General features: G+C 45.3%; 1 protein-coding gene across 1 annotated transcript; it reads left to right on the top strand.

The window, feature by feature from the left end:
- Positions 1 to 5,890: 5,890 nt before the first annotated feature.
- Positions 5,891 to 18,990, top strand: LOC122924987 (gastrula zinc finger protein XlCGF17.1-like). The gene is made up of 2 exons (XM_044276535.1): positions 5,891 to 5,947; positions 17,348 to 18,990. The coding sequence occupies exon 2, from the start codon at positions 17,458 to 17,460 to the stop codon at positions 18,361 to 18,363; it is 906 nt and encodes a 301-aa protein (XP_044132470.1). The 5' UTR covers positions 5,891 to 5,947; positions 17,348 to 17,457; the 3' UTR covers positions 18,364 to 18,990.
- The last annotated feature ends 875 nt before the right edge of the window (positions 18,991 to 19,865 follow it).

Below are 19,865 nucleotides of genomic sequence, written 5' to 3'. Positions count from 1 at the left end.
CCAGCCTCTTATATCACAAGGTAAGAGCCGTCATGTGCAGTGTATACACGTGTGTGCAGTGACATGTAATGGAGGAGCACCAGCCTCTTATATCACAGGGTAAGACCCGTCATGTGCAGTGTATACACGTGTGTGCAGTGACATGTAATGGAGGAGCACCAGCCTCTTATATCACAGGGTAAGACCCGTCATGTGCAGTGTATACACGTGTGTGCAGTGACATGTAATGGAGGAGCACCAGCCTCTTATATCACAGGGTAAGAGCCGTCATGTGCAGTGTATACACGTGTGTGCAGTGACATGTAATGGAGGAGCACCAGCCTCTTATATCACAAGGTAAGAGCCGTCATGTGCAGTGTATACACGTGTGTGCAGTGACATGTAATGGAGGAGCACCAGCCTCTTATATCACAAGGTAAGAGCCGTCATGTGCAGTGTATACACGTGTGTGCAGTGACATGTAATGGAGGAGCACCAGCCTCTTATATCACAGGGTAAGACCCGTCATGTGCAGTGTATACACGTGTGTGCAGTGACATGTAATGGAGGAGCACCAGCCTCTTATATCACAGGGTAAGAGCCGTCATGTGCAGTGTATACACGTGTGTGCAGTGACATGTAATGGAGGAGCACCAGCCTCTTATATCACAAGGTAAGAGCCGTCATGTGCAGTGTATACACGTGTGTGCAGTGACATGTAATGGAGGAGCACCAGCCTCTTATATCACAGGGTAAGTATTCTTGAGGTATACACCAAATGTAAAAGGACTTAGGAAAACTAGAGGAATGGTCAAAAATCTGGCAACTAAAATGTAATGTTTATAAGTGCAAGATAATGCACCTGGGACGTGAAAACCCAAGAGCAGAATATAAAATCAGTGACACAGTCCTAACCTCAGTATCTGAGGAAAGGGATTTAGGGGTCATTATTTCAGAAGACTTAAAGGTAGGCAGACCATGTCATAGAGCAGCAGGAAATGCTAGCAGAATGCTGGGTGTATAGGGAGAGGCATTACCAGTAGACAGAGGGGGGCGCTCATGCCGCTCTACAGAGCACTAGTGAGACCTCATCTGGAGTATTGTGCTCAGTACTGGAGGCCATATCTCCAGAAGGATACTGATACTTTGGAGAGAGTTCAGAGAAGAGCTACTAAACTGGTACATGGATTGCAGGATAAAACTTACCAGGAAAGATGAAAGGACCTTAACATGTAGAGCTTGGAAGAAAGACGAGACAGAGGGGATATGAGAAAAACTGCTAAATACATAAAGGGAATCAGATTTAAAAGAAGAAAAACTGCTACAAGAGGACATAGTTTTAAATTAGAGGGGCAAAGGTTTAAAAGTAATATCAGGAAGTATTACTTTACTGAGAGAGTAGTGGATGCATGGAATAGCCTTCCTGCAGAAGTGGTAGCTGCAAATACAGTGGAGGAGTTTAAGCATGCATGGGATAGGCATAAGGCCATCCTTCATATAAGATAGGGCCAGGGGCTATTCATAGTATTCAGTATATTGGGCAGACTAGATGGGCCACATGGTTCTTATCTGCCGACACATTCTATGTTTCTATGTGCAGTGGCATATAATGGAGGAGCTCCACAGTTTCTTCTCACGTAACATTAAAGGGGTTGTCTGAGTTATGAAAAAAAATAATATAGCACTGAAAATCTGATGTATAACTGAGCTAAGCAAGTTTTATGCAAAAAATATATATATTTCCTCATTTCCCTGCTTCTTTTCTGGCCCTTTGTTTACATGCAATGAAAACACTCTCTGCCCCTCCCCCTGCACTGCTAAGGGAGTGAATACAAGAGCTGCCCTGAGTGACATGTCTGCCTGCTGGGAGACTCTGCAGCGTGTTGTATGTGTAGGACTACAAGTCCCAGCTGTATAATGACACTGCTAATACACACAGGATCTTCCCCCTACCTTCTTGTGCCATGCTCTCTATAGTCTGTCAGCTCCAGTGCCCAGCATTGTCTCCTCACTGCCTGCAGAGCTGTGCAGCTGAAGGGGTTAGGAATCCTAGCAGAGAGCAGACGGCAGTGAAGGGGGCGTGGCCGGCACAGTGACGTCTCGTGTACAGGCTTGTAAACGACCTTTATCAGAGCAGGGAGAGAAGCTGACATCACAGGTCATGTGACCCTCAGTGAAATCTGAGAAACCAGGCACCAGAGATAAAGGGAGTGAATTGGAAAGCTGTTACATTTGCCTAGTTAGGAACATAGAAAGAACAAAAAAATAACTCGGATAACCCCTTTAATAATAATAATAATTATTATTATTATTTATATAGCGCCACCATATTCTGCAGCGTTTTACAACTTCATAGGATTCATGTAGAAAACAAAAGTAACTGGCTAATATACAACTGAGACACTAGGAGTCAGGGCGCTGGTCACAAGAGCTTACAATCTAGGAGGAATTGGGGGCTGACACATAAGGTAGCTGATTCTGATAAGTAGGATTCGAGCCATTATTGAACTGACAGGTGCGGTGCCGGATGATCTGCTTCGGGTTTGGGACTGTTAGGCCCCTTTCACACGGGCGAGTTTTCCGCGTGGGTGCAATGCGTGAGGTGAATGCATTGCACCCGCACTGAATCCGGACCCATTCATTTCTATGGAGCTGTGCACACGAGCGGTGATTTTCACGCATCACTTGTGCGTTGTGTAAAAATCGCAGCATGTTCTATATTCAGCGTTTTTCACACATCGCAGGCCTTATAAAAGTGAATGGGGCCGCGTGAAAATCGCAAGCAAGTGCGAATGCGGTGCGATTTTCACGCATGGTTGCTAGGAGACGATCGGGCTGGGGTCCCGATCTGTATTATTTTCCCTTATAACATGGTTATAAGGGAAAATAATAGCATTCTGAATATAGAATGCAAAGTAAAATAGTGATGGAGGGGTTAAAAAAATAATAATTTACTCACCGAGTCCACTTGATCGCGTAGTTGCAGATCTCTGTCTTCTTCTGTAATGTTGAGCTGCCGGCTAAGGACCTGTGGTGACGTCACATCACATGGTCCCTCACCATGGTGAGCGATCATGTGATGAGCGCAGTGACTTTATCAAAGGTCCTTTTCCTGTGCACAGCAAAGAAGAAGACAGAAGAGATGCCGGCTGCGCGAACAAGTGGATGAGGTGAGTTAAATTATTTTTTCTTTTTTTTAACCCCTCCAGCGCTATTGTACTTTGCATTCTGTATTCAGAATGCTATTATTTTCTCTTATAACCATGTTATAAGGGAAAATAATACAATCTACACAATCCCAAGCCCGAACTTCTGTGAAGAAGTTCGGGTTTGGGTATCAAACATGGCGATTTTTCTCATGCGAGTGCAAATCGCATTACAATGTTTTGCACTCGCGCGGAAAAATCACGCATTTTCCCGCATCTTATCCGGGCAAAAAACATGACGCCCGTGTGAAAGAGGCCTAAGAGGATCGAGTTCAGGCCAGAGGAGTTGGTGGGGGAAGGTTTAGTCGGGGAATAGTCAGTTTAGGAAGCTTGATAAGCCTGCCTGACAAGATGTGATTTTAAGGCACGTTTGAAGGTGGAGAAGTTGTGAATGGACCTAGTTTTCCGGGGCAGAGTATTCCAGAGAGTAGGTGCAGCTCGAGAAAAGTCTTGAAGACGGGAGTGAGAGGTACGAATTATGGAGGTTATTAATCTTATGTCGCTAACAAAACGGAAAGCACGAGTAGGGTGGTAGATGGAGATGAGGGAGGAGATGTATGGAGGTGCAGCACCGTGGAGAGCAGGAGTAGGGTGGTAGATGGAGATGAGGGAGGAGATGTATGGAGGTGCAGCACTGTGGAGAGCACGAGTAGGGTGGTAGATATAGATGAGGGAGGGGATGTATGGAGGTGCAGCGCTGTGGAGAGCAGGAGTAGGGTGGTAGATGGAGATTAGGGAGATGTATGGAGGTGCAGCACTGTGCAGAGCACGAGTAGGGTGGTAGATATAGATGAGGGAGGGGATGTATGGAGGTGCAGCACTGTGCAGAGCACGAGTAGGGTGGTAGATATAGATGAGGGAGGGGATGTATGGAGGTGCAGCACTGTGGAGAGCACGAGTAGGGTGGTAGATGGAGATGAGGGAGGAGATGTATGGAGGTGCAGCACTGTGGAGAGCACGAGTAGGGTGGTAGATGTAGATGAGGGAGGGGATGTATGGAGGTGCAGCGCTGTGGAGAGCAGGAGTAGGGTGGTAGATGTAGATGAGGGAGGAGATGTATGGAGGTGCAGCGCTGTGGAGAGCAGGAGTAGGGTGGTAGATGGAGATGAGGGAGGAGATGTATGGAGGTGCAGCACTGTGGAGAGCAGGAATAGGGTGGTAGATGGAGATGAGGGAGGGGATGTATGGAGGTGCAGCACCGTGGAGAGCAGGAATAGGGTGGTAGATGGAGATGAGGGAGGAGATGTATGGAGGTGCAGCACTGTGGAGAGCAGGAATAGGGTGGTAGATGGAGATGAGGGAGGAGATGTATGGAGGTGCAGCACTGTGGAGAACAGGAGTAGGGTGGTAGATGGAGATGAGGGAGGAGATGTATGGAGGTGCAGCACTGTGGAGAGCAGGAATAGGGTGGTAGATGGAGATGAGGGAGGAGATGTATGGAGGTGCAGCACTGTGGAGAACAGGAGTAGGGTGGTAGATGGAGATGAGGGAGGAGATGTATGGAGGTGCAGCACTGTGGAGAGCATGAGTAGGGTGGTAGATGGAGATGAGGGAGGAGATGTATGGAGGTGCAGCACTGTGGAGAGCAGGAGTAGGGTGGTAGATGGAGATGAGGGAGGAGATGTATGGAGGTGCAGCACTGTGGAGAGCACGAGTAGGGGGGTAGATGGAGATGAGGAGGAGATGTATGGAGGTGCAGCACTGTGGAGAGCAGGAGTAGGGTGGTAGATGGAGATGAGGGAGGAGATGTATGGAGGTGCAGCACTGTGGAGAGCTTTGTGGGTGAGGGTGAGAAGTTTGAACTGTATTCTGTGGTGGATGGGCAACCAGTGAAGTGACCGGCACAGACTAGTAACATCAGTGTAGCGGTTGGATGGATAGATGAACCTGGCTGCAGCATTTAGGACAGACTGAAGGGGGGAGAGTTTAGTGAGAGGGAGATTAGTAATGTGTTGCAGTCAAGACGAGAATAAATCAAGGCAACAACAAGAGTTTTTGCCGTTTCCACCATAAGAAAAGGGCGGATTCTGACGATATTCTTGAGGTTACATGTTCTTTATATGTCAGTCATATCCATAGGTCTCCAGTCACATGATGGGAGCGTGTCCTTCTGGCCTCCATCGGGCCGGTATAGTAGACTACACTGCTCTATCAGAGGCGTCCTGTGAAATCCGTGTTCCGCAGCGTATACATTGTAGATTATACATGGAGCTTCTGGGCAATGTCCGCCCCTGTATGACTGTATAGAGCCTGACGTCAGAGCTTCTGTCAGAAGGAGATATCAGGAAAACCTCCGATGTTATTTCCTCTGATCACTAAACCTAGAAGTGAAGGAGCTGAGAGAAGAGTCTGATCTATAGACAGATCTACAGGAGGCCATGTATTCAGTCACTGTGTGCTTGTGTCTCCACAGATGGATCCAGGAGGAGAAATCCACCAGAGAGATGTCCTCGTCCTCTGTATTCCCAGGACTGTCCAGAGGAGAAGGTCCCAGAGAACCCTCAGGTAGATGGAGCTGAGCCCTGTACACATCTATATAGGGGGGTCCTGCAGTCATAGAGGGGTCATAGATGGTGGGGGTCTCTTCTGTGGATCTGTTAGATTTCCCACCTGTCTGCTGTATTGTACTGAATTGTTACAGATGACAAATCAGGGGGAAGATCTGACTGATATTAAAGTGGAGGATGAAGAAGAGCGGATGATGGGCGATCCCCCGTGTAAGAGTGAGGTGGAGGAGGACATTCCAGGAGATGTCACCACAGGTATGGAATCATGAATGGGGAAAGTGACTTCAGATTATGTCCTTGGTGCCTTCAGGGCCGGAGGAGAATCTGATCACCGGCTGCTGCTCTCTGATTGGAGATGTCCCCATCACATCATGGAGTGTTCCCCTTATCCAGCTGATGGAGATCTCTGATCAGATTCTTCTCTGATCCCGGCTGTTCCTGCAGGACATGACGGTCAGTCACATCCACACACATCTACTGGGGATTATGAGGGCACAGATTTTGTGCTATCATGATGGACTACATGTACCTCATTGTGCAGGAAAGGGTTAAGTATTATTTTGGGCTCGTCAGCCGATATTACAAGAAATCCAGACATTTTGTAATTTCCTTTTGTAAACGGTTAAATCAAATAAATTAGTGAAGAAATCCCCCAATAATAACAGCGGAGAAGAAAGCTCCTCATCTTACTTCTATATTTCATATATGAGGCTGGAGGCAAGAACTGAGGAGACATCTGACAACACACAAGGTCTCCTGACAACTCTGCCCACAAGTCACAGGGGGACATGTTGTCTTCAGGAGTTTCCTATAGAACAACCTTAGGCTGTGATATCAGCAGTCAGATGTCTATAATCTAGTGCCCACTATACAGCTCTCCGGGGACATGTCTTCTGGGGGTCTCCTATAATGGTCTATGAGGGAACCTTTCCCCCCTTATGCCCCCTCTCTGAGCGGTGACCGGCTGATGTCTATAATCTAGTGCCCACTATACAGCTCTCCGGGAACATGTCTTCTGGGGGTCTCCTATAAGGGTCTATGGAGGGAACCTTTCCCCCCTTATGCCCCCTCTCTGAGCGGTGACCGGCTGATGTCTATAATCTAGTGCCCACTATACAGCTCTCCGGGAACATGTCTTCTGGGGGTCTCCTATAAGGGTCTATGAGGGAACCTTTCCCCCCTTATGCCCCCTCTCTGAGCGGTGACCGGCTGATGTCTATAATCTAGTGCCCACTATACAGCTCTCTGGGAACATGTCTTCTGGGGGTCTCCTATAAGGGTCTATGGAGGGAACCTTTCCCCCCTTATGCCCCCTCTCTGAGCGGTGACCGGCTGATGTCTATAATCTAGTGCCCACTATACAGCTCTCCGGGAACATGTCTTCTGGGGGTCTCCTATAAGGGACTATGGAGGGAACCTTCCCCCCTTATGCCCCCTCTCTGAGCGGTGAGCGGCTGATGTCTATAATCTAGTGCCCACTATACAGCTCTCCGGGAACATGTCTTCTGGGGGTCTCCTATAAGGGTCTATGGAGGGAACCTTTCCCCCCTTATGCCCCCTCTCTGAGCGGTGACCGGCTGATGTCTATAATCTAGTGCCCACTATACAGCTCTCCGGGAACATGTCTTCTGGGGGTCTCCTATAAGGGTCTATGGAGGGAACCTTTCCCCCCTTATGCCCCCTCTCTGAGCGGTGACCGGCTGATGTCTATAATCTAGTGCCCACTATACAGCTCTCTGGGAACATGTCTTCTGGGGGTCTCCTATAGGGGTCTATGAGGGAACCTTTCCCCCCTTATGCCCCCTCTCTGAGCGGTGACCGGCTGATGTCTATAATCTAGTGCCCACTATACAGCTCTCTGGGAACATGTCTTCTGGGGGTCTCCTATAGGGGTCTATGAGGGAACCTTTCCCCCCTTATGCCCCCTCTCTGAGCGGTGACCGGCTGATGTCTATAATCTAGTGCCCACTATACAGCTCTCCGGGAACATGTCTTCTGGGGGTCTCCTATAGGGGTCTATGAGGGAACCTTTCCCCCCTTATGCCCCCTCTCTGAGCGGTGACCGGCTGATGTCTATAATCTAGTGCCCACTATACAGCTCTCCGGGAACATGTCTTCTGGGGGTCTCCTATAAGGGTCTATGGAGGGAACCTTTCCCCCCTTATGCCCCCTCTCTGAGCGGTGACCGGCTGATGTCTATAATCTAGTGCCCACTATACAGCTCTCCGGGAACATGTCTTCTGGGGGTCTCCTATAAGGGTCTATGAGGGAACCTTTCCCCCCTTATGCCCCCTCTCTGAGCGGTGACCGGCTGATGTCTATAATCTAGTGCCCACTATACAGCTCTCCGGGAACATGTCTTCTGGGGGGTCTCCTATAAGGGTCTATGAGGGAACCTTTCCCCCCTTATGCCCCCTCTCTGAGCGGTGACCGGCTGATGTCTATAATCTAGTGCCCACTATACAGCTCTCCGGGAACATGTCTTCTGGGGGTCTCCTATAAGGGTCTATGAGGGAACCTTTCCCCCCTTATGCCCCCTCTCTGAGCGGTGACCGGCTGATGTCTATAATCTAGTGCCCACTATACAGCTCTCTGGGAACATGTCTTCTGGGGGTCTCCTATAAGGGTCTATGGAGGGAACCTTTCCCCCCCCTTATGCCCCCTCTCTGAGCGGTGACCGGCTGATGTCTATAATCTAGTGCCCACTATACAGCTCTCTGGGAACATGTCTTCTGGGGGTCTCCTATAAGGGTCTATGGAGGGAACCTTTCCCCCCTTATGCCCCTTCTCTGAGCGGTGACCGGCTGATGTCTATAATCTAGTGCCCACTATACAGCTCTCCGGGAACATGTCTTCTGGGGGTCTCCTATAAGGGTCTATGGAGGGAACCTTTCCCCCTTATGCCCCCTCTCTGAGCGGTGACAGGCTGATGTCTATAATCTAGTGCCCACTATACAGCTCTCCGGGAACATGTCTTCTGGGGGTCTCCTATAAGGGTCTATGAGGGAACCTTTCCCCCCTTATGCCCCCTCTCTGAGCGGTGACAGGCTGATGTCTATAATCTAGTGCCCACTATACAGCTCTCCAGGAACATGTCTTCTGGGGGTCTCCTATAAGGGTCTATGGAGGGAACCTTTCCCCCCTTATGCCCCCTCTCTGAGCGGTGACCGGCTGATGTAGTAATCTAGTCAGTGTACTATGATACTACAGAAAATTAGAATTCCAAGGCTTTATACAAATCATCAAAGGTTCACAGATGTAAATCCACAAGTACACACTGACTTTAGGAATCTGTTCAGACATAGCAGAACTTAGCAAAACGGACCTCAGGAACTAGGAACCGATAGGACAAGAACTAGGAGGGAATGCAGACAACACAAGGAACTGACTTCAATAGAAACTAACAAACTAAGATGGAATTCAGACTGTGATGTAACAGGACCAATCCAGTCACAAACTACAGGAGCCTGACAACCCGCTGCTGTCACCCTCCTTGTCACCTATGCCCAGGGTCTCACCCTGTGTGCCCAGGAATTACTACTCTCTCTCTTTGTACACATATTTGCTGCCCTTACCCCACTATTGGTACCAAATGGTCTACGGTGGATTCTAAGGTACAGGAATAAATAGGCTTCACAATGGCTAGATGCATAAAAGGTTCACTAAGCAGTGATAGACATATACAGAAAAGCATATACAGATCACGTGCAGCATAAAGTAAAGAAAGAATCAAACTCGGGAGCAAGTTAACGAAACTCTTAGCAAACAGACTCGTTAACTTGCTCCCGAGTTTGATTCATAAAGACCAAGTTGGCTTTGTATTAAATCGCCAGGGAGGCGATAATACGAGGAGGACTATAGACCTGATAGACATTCTTAACAGGCGGAAACAGCAAGCGTTAATATTGGACCTTGACGCAGAGAAGGCCTTTGACCGCCTAAGTTGGCCTTTTATGTTTTCTACATTGCGGTGTTTTGGTATAGGGGGGCCTTTCTTGAATTCTATCCGTGCTCTTTACACGCGCCCATCAGCCTATGTGAAAACGACACATGCTCAGTCCAGCATGATAACTATTCAAAACTGAACCAGGCAGGGTTGCCCGCTATCCCCCCTACTCTTCGTACTTTGCATAGAGCCTTTGGCGGCGCTAGTACGAGCCCATCCTGATATTCAAGGAATAGAAGTGAATAAGGTGTCCTTTAAATGATCACTCTTCGCTGATGATCTCCTTCTTACATTGACAAACCCACATACTTCACTACCAAATCTGTTTCGGACAATAGGGGAATATGGCAGACTGTCTGGGTAAAAGATTAATACGTCAAAAACAGAGGCTTTATCTATTAATATCCCGCCAGATGTACTGAGTACCCTATAGAGTAATTTCCATTTTAAATGGAATGATACCACCCTCAAATATTTAGGAGTGCAGCTAACAAAAACATATAATAGCCTCTATGCTCATAATTTTGTTCCCCTCTTCCAAGAACTTAACTCGCTTATGGCTAAATGGATGCCCTTGCCAATTTCTTTACTGGGACGCATTGCAGCGGTCAAGATGACCATATTGCCTAAATTATTATATGTGATGGAAACTATTCCAGTTCCAGTTCCCATACCTAAGAAAGATTTGAGAGCTTTGCAATCTTCCATCCTTAGGTTTGTCTGGAATGGAAAAATACATAGAATTTCTTGCAGTATTCTTACCGCCCTCAAGTCACAAGGTGGTCTGGGGCTACCTGATATAACGAAATATTATTGGGCGACACATTTACGTCGTATACCTGCATGGTCCTCCCTTCTGGCATTCTCTAGATGGATGGAAATTGAGAAGCCATGGTTGGCCCCTATTCATCCTAATGCCCTTTTGTGGTCACCATTACCGGCCAATTGCGCAACCCAATTGCTGGGTCCTATGTCGTTAACATACAATGTCTGGAAAAATTGCAAGCAGAAATTCCCGTTGGTATCTGATAAGTCATCTATGACCTCGTTTCTATTTAATCCCGTATTCCCGTTGGGGTTACAATACACGGCTTTTAAGCTGTGGTTTTCCAACAAATTATTCAGATTTGCCGATGTAGTAGAATATAGGACCCTTGAGATTATAACGTTTTGTATTTTTCCTGCAGCAAATCAATCTACCTGAGTCCTCCTAGATGGCAGCATATACAAGTCCAGCACTTGCTTAGAACCCTATTTAATGATACGAAGGTATCAACCCCCGACAATGTTTGAACGACTTTGTAAATTCTGGACTTCCACCAGGGGTCTAATATCAGACATATATGTTCTTCTCTCAACTCCGGAATCCCCGCGGGTTATGCGTCATACGTATATGTCTAAATGGGAGAAATACTTGGAGAAGGAAATATCACCAAGTGATTGGCAGCTCATATGGCGTAGAGCAGCAATGTCGTCCACTTGTGTGACCTATAGGGAAAATTCCTACAAGCTTTTGATGTTTTGGTATCAAACACCTCAGAAGCTCAGACACCTGAATCCTACTGTCTCTGGTACTTGTTGGAGGTGTGGCTCTGGCCAAGGGTCTTTGTTTCACATCTTTTGGGACTGTCATAAGTGCGTCATCTACTGAAGCCTGTAGCCCCAACACCAATTTTTGGCAACCTGAGTTTCCCTCACAGATTATAAGCAAATTAGATCTTAGGCTTTAAAGGTGAGAATGCCTCTTTCTTACACAGTTACTGCAGCATGTTTCCCTTAAACCTTAGGCATACTTCAGGGGACAGATAAAAAATCCTGACCAAGTAATACAAAATGCCAGCATGACCCAGAGCTACGTTGCTCGATTGCTCAGATACTTGTTAGAGATGTGGAACGGGATGGGGTCAATGGAACATATATGATGGAGTTGTCTCTCAGTTAGGAGTCTTTAGGAAGAGCTTTCCTTTTTATTTAACATACTGTATAAAAAGAATGTTCAAATTACTATGGAGGTCTCGCTTCTCTCTATGTTCCCGGGCACAGTTACCCAGATAAAAAAACAACAACACATTTTTGATATTTTTGCTCTGAAAATGGTTATCTCTGGATTCTGGAAGTCAGATATCCCTCCTTCTCATGTTCATTGGGCTGTAGAACTACACAAAATCATGAGGATGGAAGACATTATTGCAGCTGAAACAGTTAAATATATATGTCTGCTCCCTATGGTCTCCCCTATGGACTGGCTTTAGGGCTTCTGCCTGGTTCCATATCTGGTTGGGTGGTGGTTCGCCAAAAATATTAGAGATGATAGATTTTTCTCATAAGGCCTAAACCTTTTAGTAGAAGATACTTAATTGTTATTCACTCCTCTGTATCTCAGCTACAATGTCTCCTTCCCCCATTGTGGTGACTCTGTGTCTTTTGTTTTAAGTAACATTTTGTTGCTCTGAGTTGCAGTAGGCCACATAACGAGAAGTTGTCTTTCTGTGGTCTTCTATTCCACTGTGTATATCGGTACCCCTACGTTAATGCTAGAGATCTTCTTTCTTTTGTATTTACTCTTGATTTCAGTAAAACCAAAATGTGTTGGCGGACTAAAGGGCAGGTTGCCAGACATGGTTCTGGCCTTTCAAATTTTTGAGTTTAATTAAAGGCTATGTACACCTTTTTGGAGGCAATTTTTTAAAAATTGCATTTACTCATTTTGAGCTTAAAGGGAACCTGTCATGAACTTTATGCTGACCTCGCTGGGGGCAGTATTAAATAGTGACAGAAATGCTGATTTCAGCAGTGTGTCACTTATGAGATAAAAGTAAGTGGTTGCTGAGAACCAGCATCATAATCATTGCAGCTCAGGCCTGGAAAAGAGTCACGGCCACCTGAGAAGAGTCATAGTTATTCATAATCTCCTGCACTCTCGCCCATCTGCTGATGACTGACATGCTTGTACCTAGTTTTCTCCCTTTCTCTGTAGGAAAGAACTGCCAATCATCAGCAGATGGGCGGAAGTGCAGGAGGTTATGAATAACCAGGACTCTTCTCAGTAGATTTGACTCTTTTCAAGGCCTGAGCTGCAATGATTATGATGCTGGTTCTTGGCAACCACTTACTTTTAGCTGACGAGTGACACACCACTGAAATCTGCATTTATGTCACTACTTTATACTGCCCTCAGTACGGTCAGCATAAAGTTGATGACAGGTTCCCTTAAAAAAAAATTCTATTGGTCTTAATTTAAAAAATATTCAGCAGCTTCAGAATCATACGTTCTTTTTGTGCCAGTTATCTAATAACCCTTATCTTTTAATTCCTAATAGCTCAAAAACACTTAGTTAAGCCACATTCATATCAGATAAGAATTGAGCTATGAGTCTTTGTAAGGTCAGAGATAAGGAGCCGTCAGCTGAGCTGCCTGATGGAACACAGTAAAAATACAGATCCTGCTACTAGAGAATCTTAAGGCTTTAAAGAGAACGGGGCTCAACATTTTTAATAATGACCAATTAAAAACAAATGTTTAGTTTAAAATGGGTACAAAAATTCTCCCAAAAGTTCCCATAGCCTTTAAGTTAATTTACTGTATGTAATGATCATGACCAGGTGCAAACTAGAATCCTGAACTGTTAGGAAGTTATAGAAAGTTTTATAAGCCTGGAATCACACATGCAGCTTTTGGTGCCTTTTTTGGCCAAAGCCTGGATTGGATTCAACATGAATGTCTTATGCTCCTTCTTTCTGGTAGATTCAGTTCCAATTCACGGCTATATCAATAGGTACTTGAGCGTCCCACAATCAAAAGAAATTTACTGCTAGTGTGGGGTAACGTTTAAAAAAATAATATTTTTTTTTATTGAACTATAATTAAAAGTAGGAAGGAACAAAACACAAAAGAAAACGTACCAATGTAATCGTCAGAAGAGCTGCCACCACTGATATCAACTACATTATTTAACCGAGGATATAAGCGTAAAGACCGCCCACAAACGTAAGTGTGACCCTGGTGAGGGGGTACAGGAGGTATGGGGAACCAAAAGTAGCCCCCACTATTCCACCATGCAGGTCAATCGCACGTGGAGCCCATATGGCTCAGTCTTGACTCCCTCAATAGTGGTCAATTAGTGGGTGGATCCCCTATTTCCTAAAAGCTACAACTGTGTGAGGATAGGCTGGGGTCAGTAGATAAGTTCACAATTTAGAAAGATACACAAAAAATGAGGAACAGTGATTATGGATGGTGAGGTAGGAAGGGAGAAGGATACTCTCCAACTGCATAGTTTTCCCTAACCTCCCTATTAACCCCTCAGCCCTGAGACGACTCCTGATGGCGGGACCTCTCCGTCCTCGTGCCTATCTTAGTTCACCCTATCAGACCCTGATCGGTTCAAATGTCCCTTTTACCCTGACACGTTTCCCCCAGACAGGGTTCCTTAGGGGGTCCGTTTGGGAAAGAAACAAGGCCAAAATGCTAAATACAGGGTGATAAATCCTGATAATGCAAATAGGGAAACTGGCTGTGTTGGTGAACAATGAGAACGCTTAGGATACATCACATGTGGTTCCAGGCGGTCAGGATGACAGAGCTTCAAATGTGTACGTCCCCATTGTGTAGCCAGTTCCCTAATAGGTGCGCGATGATGAAGAGCTCCCTCAACCCCAAAAGTGGTCAATTAGTGGGTGGTGAGGATAGGCTGGGGTCAGCCATTGTTTGCTGGAGCTGACTAATACAACACTGTAAGACAGGAATAGTATCCCTCTCACTTATCAGATAGTTGCTCCTATAGGCTTTACCCATGACCGTCCACAGCACAATCACCGTGCCTGTTCCCTAACTCTACACATTTCTGCTTTATATTAGCATCATCAGGAGCCGAACAGAAGCCTACACAGAGGATGATAAGAGGTTGGTGTGGAGCCTTCGGCACTGGTATGCCCGTGCGCGGCCGCATGCACAGCTGACTTAAAAGTGCCCGCCTACACATGGTAGGGCTGTTCTGGCTGGTATCCAGTCGGAAGGAGGAGGGCGGAGAGGACATCCAGAAGGTGCCACTCCCCCGCCCCACCACCCCGCATACCTCATTGGCCAGATCGTCGAGGTGTCAACACAGTAAGGGAGACAAAGTGGTCAATTACACTGCTGCTGTCGTCTCCATAGTCCAGCAGCTGATTAGGGGATCAAAAGAGTCACACACCACATAGCCCACAGCAAAACCACCCCACTGAAATCACTAGGGCTATGTGGATAATCAGATTATTGTCCACATTAATCGACACCCAGATGCCACTCCTACAAAGATCGCCACAATATGCCTAGATCATGTGGTAATTAAGTTGGCCAAGGGGTTTACCTAAGATAGAAATATGTGGGCAGATTTCCAAGAACGATGTGAACGATATATATTCGTTCAATCCCTTCGGGTGGAGCGTCTGAAGCCTGAATGTCCACTGCGCTTCCTTTTGCAGTCATTTGGTGTCAATGTCGCCGCCTCGCGGGGACATACGGATGGATTCGATACCCTGTAACATTATAGGCTTGAGTTCCCCCTTCCACATCACCTTCTTGGACCTAAGTATCACACGTGATGCGGATAGTAATATCGGTACCAACTTGTCTCATAAGGAAACGTCCACAAATTGTCTCCTGCATTGGGACAGCTGTCACCCCCATCCATTAAAGAGGGGAATACCGAAGGGTCAATACCTTCGCGTGTGCAGGAACTGTTCCAATCTCTCGGCTTTCAAGAAGACAGAGGTAGATGTAAGGCAGAGGTTTCGGCGGCGTGGTTACCCTGAGGCAGTACTTAGGGATGTGCACCACCAGTCCCCGGGAGTGGATCGGGTATCCTTACTCAATCCACGAGTCAGGACCGATGCAGATGAGAACATCCGTATTGTGGCCAATTTTGATATGGCACACCGGGAGGTCAGGAACATTTTGATCAGATACTGGGGTATTTTGAAACTGGACCCTGATGTTGGTCATTTAGTGGGGTCTACTCCCTCTATTACATTCTGGTGGGGACACAGTTTAAGGATAATTTGACTCACAGTTTCTATCAAAAACCGCAATCGGTGACGTGGCTTAAATTCGAGGCAAGGGGCACTTTCCGTTGTGGGAATTGCATTGCCTGCGGAGTAATTAGAATGGGTAATTCTTTCTCCAGTACGGTAACCAGTTGCTCATACACCATTAGAGCAGTTATTAATTGCCGGATGGTAGGGGTCATCTACTTGGCCACATGTCATTGTGGCATGCAATATGTGGCCAAAATCAAGTGGAAGTTCCGTCGCCGTATAGGCGAACACTTGAACGACATCCGGAACAAATCTGACACTATAATAGCTAGACATATGGAGTTGAAACATCCGGGGGAACTCAAGCCTATGATGTTCCAGGGTATCGAATCCATCCGTATGTCCCCGCGAGGCAGTGACATTGACACCAAATTACTGCAAAAGGAAGCACAGTGGACATTCAGGCTTCAGACGCTCCGCCCGAAGGGATTAAACAAATACATATCGTTGACATTGTTCTTGTAATCTGCCCACATATTTCTAGCTTAGGTAAACTCCTTGGCCAACTTAATTACCACATGATCTAAGCATATTGTGGCGGTCTTTGTATGAGTGGCATCTGGGTGCCGATTAATGTGGACAATAATCTGATTATCCACAGTGGTCCTAGTGATTTCAGTGGCGAGGTTTCACTGTGGGCTATGTAGTGTATGACTCCTTTGATCTCCTATACACTGCTTCTGTTGTCTCCATATTCCAGTAGCTGATATTGACTGCTTTGTCTCCCTGACAGTGTTGACACCTCGGTGATCCGGCCAATGAGCTATGCGGGGGGGGGGGGGGGGTAGGCGAGTGGCACCTTCTGGATGTCCTCTCCGCCCTCCTCCTTCCAATTGGATACCAGCCCGTCCAGCCCTAAACTATGTAGGCGAGGACTTGTTCTTTTAAGTCAGCTGTGCATGTGGCCGCGCACGGCCATACCAGTGCCGAAGGCTCCACACCAACAGTGTGTGTGTAGCCAGTCCTCTTATTATCATCTATGTAGGCTTCTGTTCCGCTCCTGATGTTAATATAAGCAGAAACGTGCAGAGCTAGCGCACAGGCAGGGTTATCGTGCTGTGGACGGCCATGGGTAAAGCTTATAGGAGCAACTATGTGATAAGTGAGAGGGATACCTTTCCTGTATTACAGTGTAGTATTAGTCAGCTCCAGCAAACAATGGCTGACCCCAGCCTATCCTCACACAGCTGTAGCTTTTAGGAATTAGGGGAACCACCCACTAATTGACCACTATTGGGGTCAAGGGAGTTAGACTGAGACATATTTGGCCAGGTGGGCTCCACGTGTGATTGACCCGCATGGTGGACTAGTGGGGGCTATTTTTGGTTCCCCCAGACCTCCTCACCAGGGTCACACTTATGTGTCTGGGCGGTCTTTACGCCTATATCCCCGGTTAAGTGATGTAGTTGATATCGGTGGTGGCAGCTCTCCTACCAATGACATCGGTCCTTTTTTCTTTTGTATTTGTTCCTACCTACTTTTAATTATATTTCAATAAAAATATATTTTGTTTTAAGCGTTACCCCACACTAGCAGTGAATTTAGATTCAGTTCCAGCCTAATAGGAATGTTATAAGTTTGTCTACTCTGTAGTTTGACAATCAAAACACAAATTTCAATTTTTATCTTTACAGAAAGTCTCTGTAAGAGTTCTGAGGGAAACTTCAAGTTATCACTAAATTATAAAGCAGAAGATGAAGACATCATAGATCACTCTTCAGGAGAAAACCTCATTATACTTAATATGCATCCAGGACTTCACAGTACAGCTTTATCATATTATCCCACTAATCTTGAGGAACCTTCTCCTTTCCAATCAGAGATTGTTACCACAAGTACAGATCAGAAAGGGTGTGAAATCTCAGGTCTTTCTACAAACAGAACTCACACAGTAGAGAAACCATACTCCTGTTCAGAATGTGGAAAATGTTTGAAAGATAAAACACATCTTGTTATACATGAGAGAAGTCACACAGGAGAGAGACCATATTCATGTTCAGAATGTGGGAAATGTTTTAAAGATAAATCACATCTTGTTATACATGAGAGACGTCATACAGGAGAGAAGCTACATTCATGTTCAGTATGTGGAAAATGTTTTGTAGATAAATCACATATTGCTACACATGAGAGAATTCACACAGGAGAGAAGCCGTTTTCATGTTCAGAATGTGGAAAATATTTTACACAAAAAGCAAGTCTTTTTAAACATCAAAGATATCACACAGGAGAAAAGCCATTTTCATGTTCAGAATGTGGGAAATGTTTTGCACAAAAATACTATCTTGTTGAACATCAGAGAATTCACACAGGGGAGAAGCCGTTTTCATGTTCAGAATGTGGACAATGTTTTACACAAAAATCAAGTCTTTTTAAACATCAAATATATCACAAAAGAGAAAAGCCATTTTCATGTTCAGAATGTGGGAAAGGGTTTACACAAAAATCAAGTCTTGTTACACATCAAAGATGTCACACAGGTGAAAGGCCATACTCATGTTCAGAATGTGGAAATTGTTTTATATATAAATCACAACTTATTATACACGAGAGAATTCACACAGGAGAGAAGCCATACTCCTGTTCAGAATGTGGGAAATGTTTTAGACAAAAATCAGAGCGTGTTATACATGAGAGAATTCACACATGAGAAAAGCGATATTCTTGTTTAGAATGTAAGGAATATTTTACACAGAAATCACATTTTATTAGACATCAGAGATTTCACGCAGGAGACAAGCCATATTCATGCTCAGAATGTGGAAAATGTTTTATATATAAATCATATCTTGTTATACATGAGAGAATTCACACAGGAGAGAAGCCATATTCATGTTCAGAATGTGGAAAATGTTTTAGAGAAAAATCAGATCTTATTACACATGAGAGAGGTCACACAAGAGAGATGCCATTTTCATGTTCAGAATGTGAGAAATGTTTTACACGGAAATCACATCTTGTTAAACATCAGAGATTTCACAAATGGGAGAAGCCATAATAATGTTCAAAATGTAGGAAATATTTTAGAGGAAATGCATATCTTGTTACACATGATAGGTCATACAGCCAGACAAGCCATATTCATGTTCAGAATGGAGAAGCGCTTTTCAGATAAATCAAAACTTGCTAAACATCATAGATTTTACAAAGGAGAGAAACCATTTTCACATTTTTTTTAATTAGGTTTAGAGATGAGCAAATGTCAAAAAAAAATGTTTGTCTCTGATCTGTCCGTGCAGTTATATTCAGGTCCAAATAAATTGTACCCTGGAAAAGCCTCCTCCTTTTTGGTGTCCCTTTCTATTCCTTGATTGTCCCAAATTGCATCGCACAATAATCTAATTCTGTAGAATCTGCTAAATTTGCTAAAATTCTAGACATACTTCTGAATTTTAGAATTTATTTGCCCTTCCCTAATTAGGTTATTAATGGAGCCAATAAGAGGGTTTATTTTTTGGGTGGAATTAGCCCAGATCTTCCAGATGACCAAATTATGTTCCTTTAAGGTCAACTATGAGTAAGATCCATGGAAGAAAAATAATATGTACAATGGCATAACTAGAACTGACTGCGCCCCACAGCAAATTTTGGAATCCTCCTCCTCCCCAGCAATCTCCTTCTCTCTTAGACCAGGCCCGGCAGCCGCTCTGTCCATGTCCTACAAGTATATACTTTATGCCATGTCACTGTATATAATGTCATGGTATTCTACTGTTGAGGGGGCCCTAACAAAATCATTTAGTCCCCCACCTGGGTGGGCCCCATAGCAGCCACTTTCCCTGCTTCCACTATAGCTATGCCCCTGATTGTGAATATAAGGAAGAGAAGAAGAGCCTTGTTTACTTCCAGAGCAGTGAAGATGAATTGTCCTCATGAACCTTTCTTCTTATCACTGTATTCATACCTCCACCCACACTACAGGAGAAACCAGAGTGATATGGGGAGAAGTTACAACATGTGACTGTTTTATAATGTATGTGCAATTATTAATATTTTATTTTTGTTCAAAAAGTATCTAAAGATAAGTTGTTGTTTTTTTTGTTACAACAGCATCACCATTGTTTCTAACAAACATTTTCTGTCCTAAACTTACCTATCCGATCTAAAGCAGCACACTCCTCAGCCTCGGCACGACCGCGCCAAGAGTGATGC

Source organism: Bufo gargarizans, chromosome 1, assembly GCF_014858855.1.
Source record: "Bufo gargarizans isolate SCDJY-AF-19 chromosome 1, ASM1485885v1, whole genome shotgun sequence".
In the NCBI taxonomy this organism is placed as follows: Eukaryota; Metazoa; Chordata; class Amphibia; order Anura; family Bufonidae; genus Bufo; species Bufo gargarizans.
The sequence above is the reverse complement of the archived record's forward strand: the minus strand, read 5'-3'. Positions and strand labels throughout refer to the sequence as shown.